General features: G+C 47.5%; 1 protein-coding gene and 1 long non-coding RNA gene across 2 annotated transcripts; one reads left to right on the top strand and one right to left on the bottom strand.

Moving 5' to 3' along the window:
* The first annotated feature begins 10,037 nt into the window (after window positions 1-10,037).
* RFLNA (refilin A) lies at window positions 10,038-21,242 on the top strand. The gene is made up of 3 exons (XM_005524227.3): window positions 10,038-10,406; window positions 19,114-19,223; window positions 20,906-21,242. Exons 1-3 carry the CDS (start codon window positions 10,038-10,040, stop codon window positions 21,237-21,239), a joined length of 813 nt encoding a protein of 270 aa, XP_005524284.2. The 3' UTR covers window positions 21,240-21,242.
* On the bottom strand, window positions 10,694-14,075 carry LOC148182735 (uncharacterized). The gene is made up of 3 exons (XR_015774207.1): window positions 13,949-14,075; window positions 11,690-11,828; window positions 10,694-10,924 (listed from the first exon to the last, which is right to left on the bottom strand). It is a non-coding gene; the product is annotated as an uncharacterized LOC148182735 (long non-coding RNA).
* Window positions 21,243-24,492: the final 3,250 nt, after the last annotated feature.

Here is a 24,492-nt window from a genome sequence, read left to right as displayed (position 1 = left end):
TGTTCATGGTTCAAGTAAGGGAGGCCAGAATTCATTCCTGTCTCACTCGCCATCCAGCTGACAGGTGGTGTGAAAGTGAAGTGGCATGTGGAGCAAGCACAGGGAAAATCACCTTTTGATCTCATTGAAGGTGGTCCTCAAACCAGGTCATGCTTGAGAGAACTGGCAGGGAAAATAAGGAGAGGCTGGGCTGCAGCTGTCTGTTTTGGGGCAGTCTCCACTTTAGAAGACTATTTGCCTTTCTCTCACTGCCAATTTTAGAGCCTTTATAAATACCACACCTAAATAAAATGGAATAAAATAAATGATCCCCTTCAAGCATCCCACACCCTTTAATCACCCTTCCTAAGAACATCCAAAGGCTGCAGGGATGCACAAGGGCAGGAATTACTGTTAAAAATAACCAGTCTAGGGAGGAAAGCAATTTATGCTGGGTCTGGAGCAAGGATGAGGTTCCACTTCCTTCTGAGAATCAAGTGAACAATGTCAACCCAAAGCCTGCTGTGCAGTGATCAGTGACTTCCACAGCACAGCTTGCAGCCTGCAGCAGCACACACAGAGTCAGGACACGGGGTGGGGGAGCAGCCAGCCTGTTCCCTGTCTCTTTTCCAGTGAGAATATTTCACAAGCATCCCACCCCATCCTTGCTGGTAAATCTGTCCCTTGATGTGCACGGTTTTGTTTTGCCACAAAGCACAAAACTTAATTTTCTGATTATTTGGCAAGATGCCTTTGGTCCTGTGAATGCTTCCGGGCTCAGCACAGATTTGAGGCTATTCCCTGGGGTCTTATGCTCACAGACAGACATTTGCCAATTCCCCACAGGTCCAGATATTTAGCCACCTTTTCTGAACAAGGTGCTTGATCAGAGATGAGATGCAATACAGATGCAGCACTAATTAGCTCTGAACCAAGTGTAGTTCAAAACACACCTCTTAGAGAAGATAATGCCACTCACCTTTGAACTGGACCATGCAACCTATAAATGTCAGGTCTGGAATATACACTACAGTGTGGTATTTATAGTGCCTTTTTACTATTGCTATTATTATTGTTATTATTTTCCTTTTTACCTGGGGACTGAATGTTTGGGGACTGTGGCAGGAGAAGTCTGTACATCTGGAAAGCGTCAGATTTAACGCCCGAAGTCATCAGCCCAGGTCAGCTAAAAGTACATGTTTGCTTCCAGCAGCAGCTGTGCAAACTCCTGTTGCCTTGGTTGTGCAGGGCTTATGTAAAGATTCCTCAAAGACAGTGCCCTCTTTGTGAGCCCATAGCTCTGCTGATCCCTGGCAATTCCAACCCCAGTTTCAAAAAGCAACGGGCCTAAAATGGCACTCCCACCGCAAACAGATGTATTTCAGCCTCTGTCTAAGGCAGCATTCATTTCATCATGAAAAGGAAAACACCATAATTTAGGGTCACACGTCTCCTGCCTGTCAGTCAGGCACTGCCAGCTATTTTTACAGCATCCCAGGGTGTTGTGGCAGTCTGGAGAACAAGTGACACACCTTTCCAAAGGCAGTTTGGAACGATACCGTTCAGTGAGAAACTCTGAGGTCCAAGCTTTGGGTTTGTCCCTGATTTTTTTTTTTTTTTTCCTCCTCTAACAGGCTTGAAATAAAATCTCTCTGTATTGCACATTTTTTCTATTGCACATTGATTTTCTTTGCTTCTCATTGCTTCATGGACTTGCCCTGCACACAGCAAAATCCACAGTGCAGGTTCAGCATCAGAACTTTTTCCATGGGGCTGTGGCATGTGGGTGGAGCAGATGTACCATGAGAACAAACTCTCTCACACCAGTGGCCAACAGCTGAACAAAACTACACCTACTGTAAGAGATGCCAAATTTCACTCATTGACTTCAGGAGCTGTCAGTTGCTTCTGTTTTACATTGACATTGAAACTGGCCAATTTTTTTAACCTAATAAGAAAAAACTATAATTAAAAACAATCCAGTGAAACTACCAGGCTTCTAAAAGATGCACAGAGAGCATAGAGAAAACGGTTCCAAGCATCCCTGCCTTGTAGCCAAATATTGTATCTGCAATACAAACAGAACACCTCCATATTTAGAGTTTGGTGGAAGTTTTGATCAGCTTTAGGGTTCAGACCACTTCTAATTAAAGTCACCAGAAGTCTTTGCATTGACATTAATGAGCTCTGAGACAAGACTGGAACATACAGCATTCTATCAAGAAGTCAAAGTGGAAAAAAAACCCAGCTCTGGTAAAACTCTTACTTTGGTATTTTAGAAAGTTGAATGCCTGAAGGGACTGTACTGCTCTGGCTGTGCAGTTTCTGCCTCCATGCATAAAAAGCCCTGCTGAGCCCCTCCTGACAGTGCCAGAGTTCCTCATGTGGAAAAATCCACTGGCAGGTTTCATTACGATAATTGTGCACCAGTTAATAGTACACTGTGGAGAAAGTGGGCAAGAAAACACAAGGGAGAAAAATCCAGATGATCAATCATCCTTTTCCCTGACACTGTCTTTATGTGGGTTGTTTTCACCAGGAATATACATCTAGTAATTGCTCAGATTCCTTGTTTTTTAAGCATCATTTCTATGGCAAATGCCATTAGTTACTGTACTGTGGTGATTTAAAGCTGAAAACGTACTGTGACCTGAATCAAAAGACAGATTAACTTATCTGCTTTAACAAGGAGTTGCTTGAAGTCTTATAGGAAACACTGTATGAACTTACATTTCATAAAGCCAGTAATAGCTTTTCCTGTTACTTTTCTATGAGGGAAATACAAAAGGAAATGGGAGCTGGGTGCATAATGGGAACTGGGTTGCAGAGCTTTAAGTCTGCAGGTCATCAATTCAAAGTAATTTACCTGATGACTCCAGTGGTCTCAGCCCAGCTGCCAGGGGACAGGTGACCACACTTGGCCATTCACCAACGCTGAAACCTTGATGGCAATTCAGTGACTTCAGAGAGCTCTGACTGCCCAAGCCTGAATCCCGTGCTGGGGGGGTTTGGCTCAGCCCCATCTGTTGAGCAGCTGGATACAGCAGACACTGGTGAGAGGTACCCGGGTCAGCCCCTCTGAGCACCACACAGAGGTCAGGCTCTCTCTGCCTCTGATTACGGAAATCAGAAAAGGCTGAGTGGATTCCCAGTGATACCTGCTCACCCCTAGACAGCCCCAGAGGAGGGCTGTGCATGATGGATCTGCTAAGAGCCTGCTGATGAGGATAAACAAGTAGGAGACTTTTCAGCAAACGACCTCCAACAATGAATTCACTGAGTTACAGCATCTATGGACTGACAGCCTTCAGGAAGGATCCATTCTCAGCTCCCACACTCTCACTAGGAGAAATGCTCAGGTTGGTTTTCAGCGGGGTATTAGCTTAGGCATGGGAACCAAAGACTTTTAACTTGAAAAGTTAGGACAGTGAGTTCTGACTTTTTCTCCCCCATTTGCGGACTCTCAGCAGCAACACAGCTCCTCTACAGTGAATTTAAGCTGACTAGAATTGCTTTTCTTGGTTTTCTTCCACAAGTGACAGGTTGACAGCTACTGCTCTTGGAAGAAGACGGCCTTCCAATCCTCAGGTCACCATATGGTGCCAAATAATTTCTTTCATGTCATACCTGATTTAGAGCAGGAGGAAACAGAGCTATGAGACCATCTCCCCCATTGTCCATCACGTGTCACTGCATTATGCCATTTTCAACGTGCCACATCCCAAAAGGCAATCTGAGAGCTGTTGTTGTCCTTCCAAACTTTATAAATGTGCTAAATGGGGTGGATAGCTGGAGAAGAAATGTGCCGTTGACTGTTAGACATTACAGGAGGGAATAATGTGTCATAAATCAAAGAGACACAACACTATCACAACAGACTAGCCAAGAATACAAACCGTAAGAGTTCTTATAATGACACCTATTTGTTGAGTCAAGAATTTCATCTCTATGCTGTTCAGTGAGGCTTTACATCTCTGCTCTGGTCCTGTGTTTTAAATAGTTGCATACAAGAAAAATCTGGAAAAAAAGTGTTTTATTTTCTTGGGCAGGGTTATCCTCAGTTATCCATGCATCTGCCATTTGAAAAAAATTCCAGAAAATCTTAAGCTATGAAATACTTGCTTTTTCAAAGAGTTTTTAATTCTTCAGAGTACCTTTTGGTGTGGTCTTCTTTCACCATGCTTGGAACAGAAGCATCCTTCCCACTGTGATATTTTCCCTTGTTTGTCACAAGAGCAAGCAGGCTAGAAAAGCAGAAGCAGGAAGCACAGTGCATGTTTAGAAATTGGGGAGAGTAAACAAACCAGCAGAGAGCCACCTCATCCCCACTATAAATGGAAGACTATCTGAAGGAAGCACAGTAAATGCATACAGACCATAGTCCTCCACTTGGTGTTTCTTCCCCTGCTCCCCCTGCATCAGGCTCTCACTGCTGGGCAACATCCACAGCAGGGAATGCAAGAACTACACAGTCTCCCTCCTTTCTTCCTAGCACAGCACTTGGTCCAAATGAACAGGGCAGGACGAGACTCCATTTGGATCAGAAACAGATCACCTGCCCTCCAGGTGGGGTGTTAATCCAGCCCTCCATTCCCTTTTTGGCGACAGACTTCACAATACCCTCACAGCTTTAAACACCATGAGGTGCAAGTACGGTTAATCTCCAAATACTTGCACCATGAAACAAGGCACCAGTCTTCGTCCCATTCTGCAGTTGGGCCCAGAGGCATGGTGGACTTGAGCCAAGAGGGGTCTGGAACATCTTGCCACTGCCTCCCAAACAGGCAGCCCATTTGGCCTCTGCTAGCACTGGGCAAAGCCTTAATCCTCCATTTTTGATGCCTTATTCCAATCCCGCCGCTGTCCCTCCACACGCCAGTTTGGTGCGAGAACAGGCCCGTTGGGGCTGCAGAGCATTCCCTGCAAGCGGGCAGAAGGGCCATGTAAAAATCAAATCCACATGACTGTAGTTACAGGCAACCAAAAGAGAGGGTTGCTCTTCCAAGAAAAACTTTTCCATGTAAAAGAATTCTTAATCTCCCCTTTGACTGTCATTGTTGAAATGATGGCTTCACAGGCTTGAAATTTAAGACCCTATCGGCGTCTTTTCTGTTTGCTGTGATTTATGAACGGTTTCGCTGTTGATTATCCTCCAAGATTACAGCACAGCAGCCCTGACAGACAAGCAGAGGAAATTTCACAGGATAACAGGCAGCTCCTTCTCTGGGGCAGTAAGGCAGGGAGGTGTGTTTTGATTCAGGTATGTAACAATATCAGCGAATTCTGACTGGACACCACAGGCAATTGGACGCTCATCATGTGGCACCCTACTCAAAGGCAAGCAGGGTCAGCAGAAGTCTTGATAATTTTTCTGTGCTCCAGAGCCTTTGCTCATTCTGTAATACAGTGTTCAGTTGGGGGTTTTTGTCTGGATTGTGGCACAAATCTACACGCTGCAGTCAAATATGAAAAGGCAACATTCTCATACAACCCTGTGCATGCTCTTCAAAGATCATCCCTCTTTCCTGCAGTCACAAAGTCTACTGCCTTGTCTGGGAGATGGACCGTCTTTGTTCAAGTCCAGGCTATTCAAAGGAAATTTGCTTCCTTTGATTTATTGCCAAGAACAGGCACTCCTGACCCCAGAAAAGGAGATTTTTGTGCTTTTCATTCCCATTTCCTGCCAGACAGTTTGTTCCAAGTCACTGCTAGGAGGGCTGTTTGTCTGGTGAGGGTAGCAGGGCCAGAGCAGGTGCATTCATTGCTTCAGGGGGCTGTGGCCTTCACTGGAGCAGACAGCCAAGACCTGGGAGTCAAGGTTGAAAAAATTTCTGATGTAGGGAGCTGCCTAAAAATAAACAAGTGGACCTATCAGGAGATGATTTTATCTCCTGATAAATAGCCTCTGCTTTCCAGGCAGAATGGTTCCTTTGATTTGAACCCTCCCACACTGCAAAATTAATCATTATTGGCATGTGGCTTCCAGGTCCAGCACTATGGATATGCTTCCCGCCCTTTGTATCACATCTGGACCTGTGCAGTGGTTTGCTGCCCTCGTGCTCTGAATCATTTTGGGCTGAGGTGAACAACTCGCAGTGTGCTGGGAAGGGTGGTCTGAGTCTGACGTACCTGGGTCCTGCTCTGTGGTCATATTCCCTTCAGTGATCTTGTTGCTTTGGTGCCTTCCAACACTGTTGTCAGGAACCCAGGGCAGAGAGGGAAGGCTGCTCTTCTGTGGAGGGAACCAGAGAGCAGTTACATCCAACCGTGGCCCGAGCCATTCCTACTGGGACTGTAGTTACACTGTGGGTGTTCTTAAGGATCAGGTTCAACACTGAACCAGAATGGACATTCCTAGCATTCTTCCCGTTTTGCCACCCAGCCTGCTTCAGAAAAAGTCCTGATGTAGGTGTTTGTATCCTGTCTCTTTCTTCCCTCACTGTATTTGTCTTTCAAGCCTGGCAGCGGTGGAAGGAAACTTAGCACGTGATGCTGACACTCTGCCATGTCTGTGGGACGGCAGATTCCTAAAGTCCTCAAATCTAGCTAAGGGAATAGCTAGGAAAACAGAAGGCAGAAGACTCATAAAAGCATGGAGAGGCTTGAATCCCAGTGGATTTGAGGAAGGATACCAGCTTTTATCCAGGAGCAGGGCTGCTTGCATCAGGAGGGCTGTCTGGGTTCCTGCCCCCACTATCCACACAGTTCCTTTCTTATGACCTCCCACCTGTTTCAGGACTGGGCCTGGTACTTTGTGTTTTATAACAAATAGATCAATGAAAAAAAAAAGTTGGAGAAGCTCTGAGAAATGTGTGCTTCAAAATGCCCTCTAATTGTTGTTGTCAGGATTGCACCACTGCCTGAATCTTAACAGATTCCAGTCCTGCTGGAATATTCCCTAGTTTTCTGCTACTTGACTCCCTACTCCTTATTTAAAGTTGTTTTACACTCAAATTCACAGCTAGGCAGGGTTTTTGCTTTGGAGATAGTGCTGGTAGTGGAGGCCACTTTCCCCCAGGCTGTGCCTTCACACTGCTGCCCTTGTACCACTGTGCTTGCACCTGTTTGTCTCAGCTGCTTCAGAAAACTCCCCTCCAGACTTTTCCTTCCTCCTTGTCCCACCATACACACAAGGGCCCAGTTTCCTTTCTCCCAAGCCGAGACACAGGAATGTACCAGTCCCTAGTGATTCCTTCCAGCAAATTAAGAAGTGCTGAACTAAGGAGGGTTTCAGTAAGGCAACATGGCCTCAGCTGAAAAATTTGTTGTTTTGCTCCTTTTCTCCTTCGATAGGGCACTGTGCAATATTTAAATCCTGTTTCACCAGACCTAATTTTACCTGTGTCTGCACACTGAATCTTCCACTCAGTTTCAGGCTGATTTTTCACTGGCCAAGAGGAACATACTGTGACTCTAGGAGGACTCTGACCAAAGTCTGAGTCATTTCCATCACAACCATCAGGACAGGAGCATTTCTTACCACGTGCCTGCCCTGTGCTTTACACAAGAGAGCTCCAACTTGGGTGAGCAACCCACTACTAACTTTAAACAGATTGCTAATCATAACCATAACAATAATACCATCACAGCACACACATGCGCTGCAGAACAACAACAACCGTAATAACAATGTCAACATTAGGTGTGTGCACACATGCCCTGCAGAACCAACAGCAGTTTTGCCACTCATAAGTGAAGTCAACATCTCTACCAGTGCTGGGGGATGCTCAGCTCAGCAAGTCCTAAACCATAACAACCACTTCTGAGCTGAAAACATGGTGTACTGAAATCTACCTTTAGAAATATACATTATTTAGGTCCAGGAAAGATTGGATTGCAGTTTTCTCAAAACAAGAAACAGACAAAACAGTCTCCCCTCAACTGTTCCCCAAACTAAAACAAGGCTTTCTAGGACAAAAGGACAGTGTACTCACCCCTGCCCAGTGTCTCTTTGTCCTGCTCCTTTTTTCTCCAAGGAGGAAAGCAGCTCTGAAGACACTCCTTCCCCTTGCACACATGGTCTTGAGCCAGTTCAGGAGAGGGGCAGGGGAACTGGGCTGCAGGGGAACTGCTGGGCTGAATGCCTGACTTCACAGTGTTAACTGGCCAGAGAATCCTATTATGTGATAGGTAGCAAGCCAGGGACTAATTTATGGAAATCTTGACCGTCAGTCCCCTTTGACATTTTCAGATCAACCATAGCCTGTGTGAGACATGAGAGCCCTTACAGTAAGGGGCTCTAAATCCGCCTGTGCAGCTGCTGGAGCCGACGAGCGGGTCAGAGGTAAGAATTCACTGAGGTTCGTGTGTGGGCTGCTCGGTGCCTGTTTGACATTTACAAATCAGTGACATTCCTCTGCACAGCTCGGTGCATACAAATCACTTCAGTCACACTGAGGAGGGCCCCTCATTTCAGTCAAAGGTGGATTTGGGCATCCTTAGCCAAATTTCCTTTTGATTTGAGCAAGAACACATCTAAACAAATCCAGCTTCACCACCCTACAGTGGGATCTGCTCCCTCAGGAGGATGCAGTGGGGGCACTTTTAGGTTCAACCCAACTTTGCACCATCTTCGTGGTTTGGGTGTGAAGCCTTTATCAGTAATTACAGTATCAGAACTCTGACATAATCATTCGTTGCCACAACAAGCATTGTGTTTGTCCAATTTGTAGCACAGACAGACACAGTCTCATTCCACTGGGTGCTGGGCCAATAACTGACCCAGAGAAGGCCAGTTGGATTTCAATGGCTTCCTATGGAAACCTATTTGCCATGAATAAAACTCCACTGAGCTGAGCCATATGAGTAGGCTTACACCAGATTTCTCACAATCTAGACAATGTAGAGAGAAAATATGATGAGAAAAACACAGGGGCTGTGGACAAGGTAACATTAGCCTCAACCGGTTATTGTGCAACAAATGACCATATTGGCTTCAGCCAGCCTGACCTGTTTAACCACTGCTGCTTCTCTGAAGCCCAAGGGTTAATATGGACTGTCCGTTCCCCTCTGTGCTGGCAGTGCCTCTGGCATACACTGCTCCTCCTAGCTAGAGGCCTTGACCACACGATGGCTGGGATAGGGAGGCCGACTCCTTGGTTGTGGACCAGCAGCTGTGGAGCCAAAGAAAGAGGCGTGAGGGAACAGGAGGCGTGAGGGCTGTCGTGAGGGGATATGGCAGGTGTGTGTACCCCGGTAGCCAGGGCTGCCATGGCGACCTGCTGCCTTGGTGAGGCTGCCCTTTGCCACCTCAAAGCGAAGATGGCTCTTGAAAGTATCTTCCCTCATGCCCACTAGCCACGACATGGAGGGGAAAGGCTGCTTTGGGGGTGTGAGAGTGAAAGGATGATGAAAATCATAACTGAGGGGGGAAATCAGCTCTGAGTGCAGGAAAACTTGGGACTGCACTGAGGGGAATGAGTGGAGGGAAGCTGTGGCCCTGCGATGGTGTGTTGTATGTGGCAAGGCCCCTTTCCCAGCCTTGGAGCATGAAGAGATTGAAGGAGAATAAAAATCCGAAGGGAGGGGAAAATGAACCATAACTGAAGGAAAACTCGGACAGCAGCAAGGGACTGAGAGAGGACAGCCACAACCCACGGGTAGGTGTGTGAGGACACCCCTCTCCGGCCGGACGTGCGCAGGGGCTGCCCCGTCCCCTCATGAGGGAGAGGGCGGGCGGGCGGCGCCGAACGAGCTCCGTGCCTGGGAAACGGCCGGGACCGCGCGGCCGGGACAGAGCTGGGGGGCCGGGGGAAGGGGAGGGCGCTCCCCCGCTCCCTCCCACCCTCTCCGGATAAATAAGCCGCCGAGAGGCGGCGGGCGGCGCAGGCTGTGGACGAGCGCGGTGCATCCCTGTCCCGTCCCCCGCCGCGCCCAGCGCCCCCTGCCGGCGGGGCCGCCCCGGGCGCTGCCGCGCGTACTCGGCCGGTCCCCGCGGGGCTGGGCGGGGGGATCGGGCTTCGCTTCCCTTCCCCGGGAACGCCTGAGGGCGGGGGCGGCCGGGCGGGCAGGGCCAGGGCCGGTGGAGGGGAGGCGGCCGGGACACCCCGGTCTGGCTGATGCTGGCGCTGCCCCGCGCAGCACCGGGCTCCGGCAGGCTGGTAGCGGCGGTCGGGACTCAGGAGGGGCCCCCCGGGCTCCCTTCCCCTTCCCTCCCTCCGCGGCGGGCGGCGCTGGAGGATTTTCTCCCGCCGCGGCCCCCTCGCTGTCCCCCAGACATGGTAGGTCACCTCCAGCTGCAAGGGATGGACGAGAGCCTGAAGGAGAAGAGCCGGGAAGGCTTGCTGGACAGTCCGGACTCGGGGCTGCCCCCCAGCCCCAGCCCCCCCTTCTACTCCCTGTCGCCCGGTGAGGGCCGAGCAGGGGGCAGCGGCGGTGCGGACCCCCCGGCCCCGGGCCACCGGCGAGAGGCCAAGGACGGCAAAGTGGTAAGAGCCAAACCCGGGCACCGGGCTCTGTCCTCTCCGGGCCCCGCGGGGGAAAGGCTGACCGAGCCCCGGAGCGGGGGGCAGGCAGGAGGGCGCCTGTGACCACAGCCTGGGCAGCTTGGGCTGAGTTTCCCCGCAGTGCCTCCCTCGCCGGCCGGGGACACTCCGGGCTGCCCGTGGCAGCCGCAGTCCGGTGTTGGCAGCGCCGCTGCTGTGCCAGGCAGAGCTTGGCCCAGTGCCGAGCAGGGTTTTTGGATACGCTCACAGTGCTGGCAGTTTGGCTGGGTGAACTCTAACGACGGTGTGGGAATGAAATCCAAGTCTGAACCAAACTCTCCTGGCCACCTTCGGAACAGAAAAGTGTAATTGTTTCTCAGTGAAGCTGCTCTGCCTGATAGGTACAGGTTGGAGCTGCATCCATCCGGACCGAGGCAGGGGCGTCTGGCTCCCAGCCATCATTACACCCTGGCATCCCACATCTGGTTTGTGAGGAGCATGGAGCCACGTTTGCTGGAGCCCTGGAAAAAAGCCCCACAAAAAAGACAAAAGTGCCCTTTAGCTGGGGCAGGGTAGGAATGCGTGTCAGGGGAGTTTCTGCGGGACAGGGTTTGGGAAGGGCTGTGTGTCTCTGCCCTTTGCTGGAGCGGAGCTTTGTGGCATGAGCCTGCCCGAAAGGTTTGTCTGCTGGCGGCCGAGCGGAGCCGGGGGTAGTGGTTTGTAAGCTCAGACAGCTGGCAGAGCACTGCAGGTCTCGGTCAGCCTGATGCAGTGCCAGTGAAGTGGTTGAATATGGAGTAGGATTTGGGTAGATTTATTATGACTATTATTTTGCTTTATTTGTTTATTTCTATCCCTGAGCTATAAAACTCGTTTTTAAAACACAACATTCAGAGCATAAGCAATGGTAGTGGAGGTTTTTAAAGATGATGAAAGTTCTTCCCCAGGGCTCTTTAAAATTTTTTTTAAACACTTATAAAAGATGTTTGTAGGTGTATTCAGTGTGGTTAATTGGCTTCTATATGGAATGAAAACTGCAGCAAAATCTTTCCATGAGAAAAATTTATCTACCTATGGTTTAGTGACAATTCAAAGACTTCTTTCCCAGAGAGACATTTTGCAATGACTCCACATACCCTCACGCACTTTCTCAAGTTCTAAGGCCTTTTGAGCATGTTACTGAAAACTGCCTTTTACTCCTGAACATGCCAAAACCTTCCCCATGAACAACAACTCCTCAGAGGGGAAAGGTTGTGAGGTGTTATTATGAAAGTCAAATCTCAAACCTGCTAACGCTGCAGTTCCTGATACGGAGCGCTACCTGCAGATGCCTGGGCGTGTGTGCCATCTCGATGGGAGTGTTTCTGTACAAAGTTACCCACGCACCTCTGATTCGGCTGGCAGGATCAGGCTGTTGCTGTGTGTCTGTAAAATAAAATGGGGGAGGAAGGTGAGTGAAGGCTGCTGGACCAGAAAACAGCAGGGGTGGAGGTGTCTGCAAAAACTCTGTAAATGGGGATGTGACAGTCTCCAATCCAGTCATATGACAGTTGGCCACCACACCATCCAAGAAAGTCCTTAGATATCGAAGAAGAAAAAACATGAGAAAATTTATTTCAGTTCATGGGCTGTTAGGAGTGAGAGTTTTAATGCTTGACTCCTACAGGGGAAAAAAGCTATTCCTGTGATCTCTATAAAGTAAAATTAAGTTTTTCAATTGTTTTGATCGTTCATGAACATTTTAGACACTTCAGAAAAGCTCACACTGTAGATGTTTCCAAATTCTGTATCACATTGCAAGGGTAACCCCGGGCTCCTACTTAGAGTATGGGTTCCATACATTGGGAATTTATGGAATTCCGTGCTCTTAACAGGTACAGAAGGTTGCAGGGATCCAAATGCTGAAATCAGTTGGACTGTATTATTTGGAGTGATGCTGGGCTCTGCTCTTTAACTCTGTTGGGTTGACTGCAAAATAATGAAGTAAATAGGAATTTTCACTCTATTTGACTACAGAGAGTTTCGCTTCCTCTCATTTCCACTGTGCAAATACTGTACTTGCAGCTGATATTAAAGCAGGAAAAATATGGAGAGCATTGCTTGCTTCATACTTCTAAATTGCAGTGTCTAATTAGCTTTAATTTTGCCATTTTACAAGGGCTTGCAGATCTATGAGGAGTTATGCAACCCATGAATGTGCTTCTGTTTAAGTCTATTCCTCTGCTGTTCATCAGAGCATGCAGAATTGGCAAATCAATAATTGCAGCTATTTGCACACCAAGAAATGCTGGTTTTAATCGCCTGTTATATTAGTGTTTGTTTTGCTTATAAACGTGATGGAGCCAGGAACACAACCTGCACTCTTTGTGTTGGAATACTATAAAACCATATATAAGCTCAGTCACCAACAGACAAGGTTCTAGTAAGTACATTTACAATAAATTGCTGTCAGGTGAAAGAGACAACATTCCAGATCAGAGTGAAGTGTATCATACTTTTCTTTGCTGCAGAACTATCAAACCACCAGTCTGAACCCAGTTGCATTCTTCTGCATTTTGCTCCAGCTTCACAAATATGTTACAAAATTTTTCTGCTTTAGGACAGCCCTTCTCATGCAGACTAAAAGGAGATTGCAAGCCCTTATCGAAGACTTTCTTGTGTGTAAAATCTGTGCTCTCTCTGCTCTGTGTTATTAACTGTGACTCTGAAAAAGTAAACTCTCTGCTCTTTAATAAGCACAACTTTGTTTCAAAGACAATGCACCATTTATTCACATTTAACCAGCCAATTTGGGAACAGCTTTGGGATCCAAGAAAATATGAAAGGCAATTTAGGGCCAGAGTCATAAATACCACAAGTTCAACACCATTTAGGGCTTTTTTTTTTTTTTTTTCATTTTACTTGTAGTGCAGGATAAATTGGCTTTTATTTCTTCAAATAAAGTCCATGTAGGGAATTTGTCAAGTGTTTTTTGCTTAAGTGCAAATATCCTAAGGAAAATAGAAGGTGACTTTTACCTAGTTCTGCCTTTTAAATCTGAAACATTATTAAATTGATTCTTACAACTTGGGTTACTGAATTCTCTAGACTGTATCTGTAAAGCTGGGTCAAAAGGAACAGAAGTACAACAAAATAAATCCCTAATAATATGCACAAAGAAGCAGTTGCTGAAAGCAGGGGAATGAAATGACATCAAAGTACCCATATCTGCTTAGAGTTTTCCCTGGAGTTCTTGCCCTGGGATAGAGATTTAGGCTAGAAGAACTGCTTTTGGACTGTGCTGAAATAAGTGCTTTGCATTCATCACACAGCTCCTAATGGATATCAGGGGACATCAAACTCACATTCATCTGCAGAACTATCCATTGTGCCTTCTTGAAGCAGCAGATTTTATGTTCCTTCCCAACAGTGAAAGAAGCTTTTCCCACTGCAGTGACTTCCTTTTACTTTGTAAGATTTAAGTATTTGTGCACTCAGCCTGCCTCAGTGAGCAGTGACTTCTGTGGGACTATATCCCAGTGAATCTGTATGGAATTTCTACTTACATTCAGCAGCAAGAATGATTCAGAATCACTCTTGGGTGGTGGGAGGAGATTCCAGCTTCATCTCAAATACGGAGAAAGAGATGTTACCCCTTGGCACAGCCGTCACAGACAACAACGGGGTCCCAACAACATGGTCCAAGTCAGCATTTGTGCCAACCCTGTTGGATTAATGGCTCATATTAAAAAAAAAAACAAACACAAAACCAAGAAACCTAGAACATCTCTTCCTGACATGCAGCATTTTGAAGACCCCTTGGGTCACAGAGCCACCATCTTGTCCTGCACTGTAAGTGCTTCAGGAATGTCTTGTAGGGACTGGGTGTGGAGCATGGCCATCAAAAGTTTTCCATTTGTAATTTCCATATCTGCCAACATCTACAGTGAAAGCACACGTGAGAGGGAAGCCCAGCACCCTGACTTGAACCAGCTTGCAGCCCACACACGAGGCAGGGGACGTGACTCCCAAGGCCACGTGGGTCCAGGCAGCTCTGGGGAAGCCCCAGGCTGGTTTGGGGAGCAAGGCACCCATCTGGCACCGCAGCAGGGTTTGCCTCAGGGCTTGTTGGCAGCCTGGCATCCTGACCCACTTCTGAGCCACTCCCACAGGGCTGGATCCTGCAGGAATTCCCTCAGCTTCAGTTCCATGCCTGTGTCCTCTCCTGGCAAAGGCTAATCCCACCTGGCTGTAGCCTGTCCCTCAGCCCCATCCAGTTCTGGATATGCACCCGCTCCTCTTCCTCCTTGCTGAAGGACAGGGAATGGCTCTGGGCCTCACTTGATCTGCCTCACCTCATCTGACAGATGTCCCTTCTGGGCAGATCAGGGAAACAGGCACCAGGATCTCATTATCTGCTCTGAAAAGTGTGGCTCTGATGAAAGACATAGATGTCTTCTAGCTGTTGAATTTCCATTGTGTCCCTATGTAACCCTGTGGACAATAAGCAAAGCAGCATTTCCCACTTGAAATAAAATAAGTAGATAAGCAGGAAGGATGTAATTCTTTGAAATAATAAAGCTCTGCTTTCTACCTGAGGTTTGCATTTACTGTTATCACCTCCCAATATAATCTCATCCGGCTCTAGTATAAATTACTCGTAATGTGCAATACGTGCAGATATTGGGAAAATAAATGGTCTGTTAAACAAATATTGCTTATCTTCTAGAGCGGAGAATGTAGATGTGTGTCAAATAACTCAGCCAGATCTTTCATTATAGCTGTAAATAACAGCTGAGTAAAGTGACATTTTCATGGACCTGACATGTTACCATAGTGGGAAAATGTGGTGAGAGATTTGCTTATGCCCTAGCTAAGTTAGGAGCTGGGAATTTGGGAAGCTGTATCCTGTTTGTGGCCTTGACACTTGGAAAGCTGTTTCCTCTTACGGTCCCTGGAGATCTAATGCCACATCTTAGTGCCTTCCATATAATCACCATAGCAAAAGGAGTCGGTCAGTTCTGGTTCTTTGTGCTCTCTGGGGAAAGGTTTTGGGGGTTTATTTATTTCAAGTCACGTTAATTTCCTTTCCTTTTTCTTGCTTTGCTGCCTGGAATTTGGCAGCTGAGGAACAGTCAATGCTGTCGTTGAGCTGTAGATTTAATTCCGTTCAGCAACCAATTTTATCTGTGTTTATCTATCTGCTACTAGCAAAAAGCAGAGTTTAGCTACCCAGGCCGTTACATGCCTGAAAGGCATCAGAGTTAAGGCAGAGGGAAAAATGCAGCCAAACAAGAAAGCTCTTCAGCTTTTTAATAGTACTGTAACTCTTTGCTGGTTGACACAAATGATGTACTGGAAGAGAAATAAAAATAATAGCTCATTTACTGCCTAATATTCACCTTGGATCAAGTCGTAAACTTGATAGGAGTTGCTTTTTTGATATCTCTGGTATCTTTCATTTTATCTTCTCAAACTTCCTTGCCTACCAGACTCCTTCTGTCCTTAAAGATGACAGGGTTGTGGTGTCTTTTGCAAAGCTGCATCTGGTAAGTACCAGCACAGCTCCAGTAACTGGGGACAGATGAATCAGGTCCCCACTGCAGCATTCCAGCACAGCAACCCTTGGATAGACAGACCTCAACTATGGATTACTCGTGGACACACTGGTCTAAAGTCATGTGGGCTTCTCCTCCTCACCATCAGTGACCCCCAAGAGTGTGCAGCAAGCTCTGCTCCCTGCCAGGCTATCCATAGTGCAGGATAACAGAAACCTACCTTATTTGTGGAGTGTCTGGAGATCACCAAGTGATTCCTAGAAACGAGCCAGGGATCCTCATTTTCTCAAGGGAGCTCAACAGTCCAGTGCTCCTCTTCTTTCAGCCATTCCTGTTCATAAGGAAAAATAATTGAGTCAGTATTTTTTTGACAGGCAGAACTTTTTTTTTTTTTCTTCCTTAAAGCAGATTGGAAGGAGTTGGTGTCAAACTCTTGCCAAAAAGCCAGCTTTTGACATGTGCCAAGCATATAACATTTCAGGCCCAAAGACAAATCTTTTGGAAAGCTCATATCCCCTGTTCCTTGCTTCCCAGCTCCAGGTGACTTGCAGGAGCCGACATTTCAGAACATTACTGGAGGGAAAACAAAATGTCACCTGAAGTGCCTTTCAGTGGCTGCTGTGTGAAACCTGTGGTTGCTGTTTAGTGACCCCTTCATGCTGTGCAAGCAAATCAGTTGCTGTTTGGTGAGCAGCCTGCAGGGTCTTAGAGATCTCTATTTTTAGGCCATGCTTTGTAAGTTATTTACATATTCCATGTGCAGAACTCCAGGTTACTTCAGCAGCAGCTCACAGAAGAGAGGTCTGAGTCTGTAATGGTCTCGACAGGCAGTAGAAATCCTGGCTTTGGCCTGCCCAATGTTCACAGTTGTTCCAGCTTTCTAAACTAAGCCAAGCTTGCAGGTCTGAGGTTGGTGCTTGTCTACAGCATGTGAAATGCCTTTTGCCACCCTTCCCTGCCCAGAGCAGGTTAACTGTAACCCACAATGGAAATACTCTCATCACTGCCCCATCCAGAACTAACCTGGAGAACACTTAATCCTGTTCTCACCAAGTTCAGCAGCAAATTTTTGACTCCGATTGACGTCGGTGATGCATGCCAGCGCCTCCGTCTCTCCGTGCACACTGGTGGTGTTTCTGCAGCGTGTTCTTGTTTCCTGTTCCCTGCTGTGGGACTTGTGCTTTCCACAGACGCGATTGCTGCCCTGCCCATGCTCTGACCGAGTGGCACTCCCGGCTCTCAGCGGGCTGGGAAGGCTTTTCCCAAGCACACGCTGGGGGCCAGATGCCCCAGCAATGTTCCTGCTAAGCCACAGGAAAGACTTCATAACATCTCCTGCATCCTGGGGATGGTTGGAGCACACTTAGTGTCAGCATTTGTTAGCAAGAAGTGTGAAGGCTTGTTTGCCTGGAAGCACTTCTTTGAAATTGCTTCTTTAAAGGAGGGACACGTATCCCCAAGCCTTGTTTCCTTCACCAGTTCATTCAATCCACATCCCTCTGCAGGTGAACCCCCAAAGGGCGGCCTGCCTGCTGTTCACAAAGCTCACGTGCATGTGCAAATGGTGTTTGACTCCTGCACCCAAAATGAACCTCTTCTAATGTACAAAATGTCTTTAGAAAGAGCTCTGGCCATGTGCAGACTGTTACAAGCTGGACATCTGCACCCTTGTGAACTGAGGCTTGTCTGATGTAAACAATTCACATTTCAGAAGCAAAGAGCTTTATTTATGACCAGAAAGACTGCCCTTGCCCTCCCCTGTCAAGAGTGTTGAAAGCAATTCAGGAATGAACTTCGCCTTTTGGCCAGTGTTTGCTAGGGAGGGTGAACATATATATTTTGTTTCTTTTTTCCTTCCATAACTATGCAGATACTGTTCTGTTTTGACAATGGAACAGAAATATTCAATCACAAAGAGGAGTTGGCCATTTTACTTTATGGTACAACTTTACACAGTTGCAAAATGCAGGGGTATTTCAGTACGAAAAGAAGAAACATATTTGTGGCTTTGGGACGCAGAATTTGGCAAATTCAGATGGAGCAGTGACATTTTTTGTCTTAGCCTGAGGCAGAAGGCCCAAACCAGCAGAGGAAAGCAGACTCAACTAGCCATCTACAGACCCTGCACAGAGGCTGCCAGCCATCTCCTTTAAAGAGATCCTGTGTCCCTGTGCGTCATAAATATCTGCTGACAGAAAAGTAGTGGCAGAGACTGAAACCTGCAGTGACATTTTTCCAGGAGGGCAGGATTAGGCTGAATTAGCTGCTGGGTTTGGTCCAGGCACCAGACACAGGATCTCCATATGTGGGAACTGGTGTTTAGGGGCACTCCAGTATAGAGAAGTGGGATTAGTAATTTAATGGTGGGCAGGGGAGCCTAGGCTGGCCTGTGACAATTTGTCAGAGTAAGTTCATGGTGCAATCAGTCTTAAAAATCCAGTTTTTGGTGTCCAGAGTTGGAGCTGCTCCATTCATTATAAAGTCCTGGCTTGCAACTGGCTTCCTGCATTGCAGAGGCCACAAGGTGCCCCAGTGTCTCACCCCACCCTCAGTTTTATGGTTAACAAGAATGTCCTTTGGAGCACAAGAGACATTTTTGGCACGTAGACTTCAGGAACAACAAGTCTATCACTTCCTCTGCTGGATTGTTGCAAGGGATACATGATTTTATGTACACATTTGTATGTATATCTATAAAAATACATATACACGTCTCACTTCAGTAGACCTACATCCTTCAAGTCAGAAGCTTTAGGCCCTATTGCTGTTAGGTCAGGCATGGAGCACTTTTCCATGCTGACACATTTTGAATCACTTTACTCAAAGTCTTGATTTGACTTTGACTTTCTAAGACTTGACTTCTTAAGTTTTAGAAACAGTAAGCAGTAAAGGCAATATCAGAGCTAAAGAAAACAATTGCAATTCCTATGAGAAACAAGAAAGGAAGAAGGAAAGGCAAGGTTAAATTTTGACAAACAGATACTGCAGCATGAAGTGACAGAGATGTGGGCACAGTCACGTACCTGGGAGGTGTGCTGGGGCAGAGGGAGGTGTTGGTAGGCGAGGACAGTCCAGGTGTGTTAGGCTGCTCAGCTGCCAGCCACAGCACGTTATGAACTGTGCCAGCCCCATCTGTCGTGTCCCAACACTTGCTGTGTTCTCCTTCCCTGCAGATGCCTTATCTGCTCCTGAACCCGTCCATGCCAGAGATAAGGCCTCGAATGTACCCAGTGTTTTTTGGAGAAAGCATTGAGGTCAACCCTGAGCCCGTGCAGGAAATCAGGTACAGATGGGATTGGGTGGGTAGATGGGGATTTCTGTCTTTTTTCTGGTGCTTCTGCCAAAAATTAAAATGTGTTTACAAATTGGAGTCATGGTTATTTTGGTGGAAAGGGAAGGACAGATGGGAGGGTAATTCCTGAGTTAAAGCCACCGATAGCAGCACAGGCAGAGGGGAGGAGGCAAGAACTGGAGGGAGTTTTAACAGAAGGCAGCTTTCCTTCCAAGGCCAGCTAAAATCCAAGGCTATGAGAGAAAACCATTACCGTCTGTGGGCTTGATGGCTTCCACTAAGTAATCTGATGGTCTTCATACTGTTCCCACATGACTTGTATCTTCAGAAGAAGCAATACCCTTCTAATTGCCACCTGTTTTTGTTCACTCTTGCCACAGAGAAACCAACATTAGACATCCCACAGAGACTGAATGAGCTCCTCCGTGTGGGGAGATGGTCCCTCAAGCCAGTGACGGGGATGTTCTGCCCTCCTGTGGGGCTGGTGCTGTGGCCGATGGATAAATGTTGGTCTTTGCTCTTCTTTTGCTCTTTTGCTGATGTGGAATGTACCCTGCAAACAGCATGGAACACTTACACACAGCTTGGGGCAGGGACAGTGGGAGGATTGTAAACCCCCTCAAACCTACGCAAAAGTCTCTCTGGAAATGTACCCCAGTAAATAGCTGCTGGCTGAGGAACTGCCAGCGGGCATGTTTTTATGGTGATTACATCGGAGTCTTGTTTTATGTGTGCTGAATGACTTGCTTACACCCTAGCTGTGCAAAATACATTACAGCAGCTCAGATTACACGTGCTGCACAATCAGTCAGCCCCCCTCTGGGTGGAGGTAATGACAAGCACACACCCAGCTTTTAATCTTTTTTACGTGGAGCTGCACATTCCTTGGCTGCTGATTGCTGGAGGAGCATTTGGGGAGCAGGGAAAACCAGTGGAAATCCTGCTGTTCTCCATGGCTAGGGATTGCAGAAAAAGCCCTTTTTCTGGCCCGGTGTCTGCACATCCTTTCTGGATGACTGCAGAAAAAAGGCAGGGCCGTGACATCTTACCTTTTGCGGTTCATCTATTGGCAGTTCAGGTGGCCAGTTCTTTTTGACACCAGTGTCTGGGCAGCCATAGCCCACAATATCCATTTGCTTTACCTGCTCTTTCAGCACTGCTTGGATTTTTTTGTAGGCTCCAACAAGCAACCTCATCTCCCAGCACTCAGATTTTAGCTGGTTTGGGCATCTTTGTTCAATGACAGCAAGGTGGTATAGAGAATAAAGACGAACAGCCTTGACAGGTCCATTACAGGGTGTTTGTCTGCCTCCAGTGTAGCTCTCAGGGCTGAGCTGAGGCCCCAGTGGGACCCATGAGGAAAACCAGAGGAAGAAGAACATTGCTTGCAGCCTGTGCAACAAAGGTGTTTTCTGCCCTGGTATGACCACACTGCAGAAATGCCAGGATGGATTCACAGTGGGGTTCCAACAAGATTCCCCAGCAGGACAGAGTACTCTTCTAGGAAGGCTCATCCAGGCTTTGGATTGTGGAGTTGGCATCTGCCCCAGTGTCTGTGCAGTAAGAGGTGGCAAATGCTGCCAGCTTCGAAGGGTTAGAGAAGAGTCCTGCCTGTCTTTCCTCCTTTGCTGCCTGGGCTGTGCTCCTCATACCTTGCTGTCTGTCCTCCGTAGGTGCAATTCCGAGGTGAAGTACGACTCGGAGAAGCACTATCGGGATGACATCTTCTACGGCCCCATCCCCACCGTCACCACCTACAGCGAGACCATCATCGCTGCTCCCAACTGCACCTGGCGGAACTACAAGTCCCAGCTGATCTTCGAGCCCCGCCAGAAGCCGGTGAGGTTTCAGAGCACGACCATCATTTTCCCTAAGCGTGCCAAGAACATTTACCGGACCACCCTCAACTACAGCTTGGGTTGTGCCAAGCGCTGGTTTGCTTCCAGCGTGCAGCTGGAACTCTGCGAGGAAACCAACCCGTGCGTCATGTACAGCGAGAGCCTCTGATCCGCCCCGCCGCTGGCAACCGCGCGACCCCCGGGAGGCCGCGGCCTTCGCTCTGCCTGGGCCTTGCTCGGTGGCAACTGAATATTCATGGCTGCAGAACAGCTCTGGGGCGAGGCTGAACTGGCTGGGAGGAGGCTTGCTGGGCACAGGATGGTTTTGATCAGTGAGAGGCTGGCTTGTACTATGCGACGTTCCTGACATTCATGATCTGGATTTTATTTTGGGGTTTGGTTTTGGTTTTTTTTCCCTGAGCATATCTATTTTTGGCTTGAGTTTAGATGAAATCAAGATGACAAAGGACCCTGTTACCCATAGCAGAATGATGCCTTGTGAGCTCTGTAGGTCTCGTCTAGCACATAGGTGAGAGTCACTGTAAGCTTCAGAGCTATTTTGGTCCCTGCAAAGGGAAGACCGACTGCAGAGCCAGCGTCTGGTCAGCCCAGCCCACCCCAGGCCAGATCTCTTTCAGAGCTGAAATGTAGAGGAGGTGGTTATTTGTACCAGTACATCACAGCTTGCTCCAACAGCTCATCTGAGTGAGAGCTGCCCTATTACAGCACTGCAGTCACCCCACTTCCTGAAAGGAGTGGAGACTGTCACCCCAAGGAAAAAAGGATTTAAACAGGTTCCCCAGCTCTTGCAAGCAGCTGGATGTTTGTATACCATAGCAAGGCACAGCACAACCAGGAGATGGGAGAAAGGCCTGCTCTGATGCACAGACACATCTTCTGTGAGCCCAGCCAGGAGTAAGTAGGGAGGCTGAGGAAAATGAACAGCTGAAGGGCAAGTTTCTAAAAGTGACTGAGAGATTCAGGAGCCCAGTGCCCTTTTATCAAAAGTATTGTCAGACCAAGTGTGCCATGCTGTTCACTGCCTCTAACACCTTATTTAAGGGATCTGTATGCACTAGCAGCCCTTCTGAGTTTCAGGGTGTGGCTGTATTGCAGAGAGGAGTGTAGAGCAGGAAGATGTTCCCTGGCTTCTTTGAAGCCAGGGCAGGGTTAACTCACCCTCTCAATAATTTCTGTAGCTGTGGCATGGGCAGCTTTTCTGCCTGTAGAGGAGCAGCCAAACTTTCTCCGTGCATAGCTTGAAGGATTGAGAAGCCCAAATCCATCCAGGTTTTCCTTAATCAGCCAGGCTATAGCACTAGAAACAGGTACTTTGCAAGCAGCTGAACTGTCTGCAAAAGACAAAGAAACAGTGAGCAGGAGCCAGTGCAGCCATCCTAAGGTAAAATATTCCTCACTCATGAATCCCATCTCCTGGTATATCTTCACTTTGGTCTCTTGCTGAAAATCTGCAAGAGTCTGGATTCCCACAAACATAGAACTTTTGAAAATAGCAGGGAATTGTCTCCAAAAATCTTACCAAGAATTTTTGCATGCTGCTCAGACTTAGAAATAACCACACAGCTCTGGAAATTAATTTCCAGCTTTCTCTCTTCTAAACTTTCCATTTTGTTCCTGACTTGCTGTGAGTCTGATGGAGTTATTTCAGAACACAGCTGAGCAGCCAAGTCAGAAAGCCTATTAACAATGTCAACAAGACGTAGCTGATTGCCCAGAACAGTTGACGCACAAACCCACTGAGATTAAAAAAAAAAAAAGTCTGAAAAACTTGAAAAAAAAATAAAATTAGTGACATATAAAGATACTTTTTCCATCAGTTTCAAAGAGCAGTTGGTAAATGTGACCAGAACTGTGACCTTTATGAAACAGAGTTCTATTGTTTAAAATGTAGCAGTTTTTCCACCAGAGGTAAATATAAAGTCTTTAAATACAAACTTCAATCCTGACAGCTGAAGCATCATTAGTGCTGAAAGATGTGTTTTATGGCAGTGCTGAACTCTGCCTCTCTACTGGGAGTTAGAACTTGGTAGGAAGAAACCTCTCAAAGGATTTCCAAGGCTTCCACCTACTGTTGAATTCTTTACAGCAACACAAACAAGGATTATATTTGTTATTGGTCAGATTCTGCTGTCACTGTCTGTCAGCATCAAAGCCTGGAAAAGCAGCATGTGCCTCCAGAGGAATTATTATGCCTGAAGCAACTTCTCCCCAGAGCTCCAGCAAACAGGAGAGTTGGTTTAGGCAGCAGGGAGTTGGCGCTTGGGTGAAAGTGGTCCCAGTGTGGTGTGGCCAGTGATGGCACTTCTGTGCTAGTTCATCTTGAGGTCTGTCCTGCTGGCCACAGGCTGCTGAGTGAGCCTTGGGAGCAGGAGAAATACCCCTCTGCCTCCCTGGGCACACGTGGAGGGCCCTGCATCCCTGAGAGTCTGCCAAGGGGCAGGTTCCCAAGCTGACAGCAGTGTAATCCAGGTCCAAAAGCAAAGCCAGTACTCACACCCAGGAGATCCCTGCACGATGACAGAGTGGACTGATAGAGACAGGCTGACCTCAGAGCCGAGGGGATGCCAGACTCCCTGTTCTGACCACACATTGGGCTTTGCTCCTTTTAACAGCTGGATTGTTCCCCTGCTTCGAGCACAGAGCTGCTGTTCTTATCATGCTGATCTTTGAGCAGGACAGGTTTTCCCTGGAAAAATCCCTTTCATCATTACAGGCTGCAGGTTTCTGCCCACTCTGTCCACTGTTCTGTTTCCTAAATATCAGCTGCAACAGTAAATTAAGCAAGCCAAAAAAACCTAGTGTGCAAATACAAATCCAGCAGAGAGACCGAGCCTCAACCTGGACTTTCACCACACAGGGAGAGGAGCTGCTGAGGCAAAGTCTCACAGGTGGATGTGAACCCAGGAGGGTGCAGTGCAGGGCTGCATCCTTGGCACTGGAGCATCCCACACACCCAGCCCAGACCTCTTTGAAGCTTCATGCTTTGTTTTCTCTGCAAATACACTAGAAGTGACCTAACATGCTCCTGTTCCTTTGAGTTTAAGCAGTGTTTCTGGTCTTGCCATGTTAGGGGAAAAAAAAGAAGATAGAAAGCAGCTTGGGTTTCTAGGCTGCTGAACACATTTTGAGCTGTGTAGCCACGGTGGCTATGGTTGGACTATCACCCTGGACCACATCCAAACTGGGACATTGCCAAGTGCCTGAGATCTAGAGAAATTTTTGAAAAATCCCTTCTTATATGGTATCTCCCATGGGTGCATCACAAGCTGCTTTTCTTCTCAGCAAAAGCTGGAAAGTTGGAAAGGGACTTTGTTTTTCCTGAGGTCAAGGAAACCACAGAGGGTCAAGTCTTCACCTTTGCCTGGGCACACATCCCAACCTGCCTGCCCACTCTGTCCCTG

The sequence above is a fragment of the Pseudopodoces humilis genome, chromosome 20, assembly GCF_049639895.1.
Source record: "Pseudopodoces humilis isolate 2021_Gansu_Grassland_sample_001 chromosome 20, ASM4963989v1, whole genome shotgun sequence".
NCBI lineage: Eukaryota > Metazoa > Chordata > Aves > Passeriformes > Paridae > Pseudopodoces > Pseudopodoces humilis.
This window is presented reverse-complemented; position numbering and strand designations above follow the sequence as displayed.

Excerpts from the sequence above, each read along its gene's own strand:
- RFLNA (XM_005524227.3), top strand. The coding sequence starts at position 10,038 with ATGCTGGCGCTGCCCCGCGCAGCACCGGGCTCCGGCAGGCTGGTAGCG. Across the intron at positions 10,407-19,113 it reads AGGCCAAGGACGGCAAAGTG|ATGCCTTATCTGCTCCTGAA; the intron begins GTAAGAGCCAAA and ends CCTTCCCTGCAG. Across the intron at positions 19,224-20,905 it reads GAGCCCGTGCAGGAAATCAG|GTGCAATTCCGAGGTGAAGT; the intron begins GTACAGATGGGA and ends TGTCCTCCGTAG.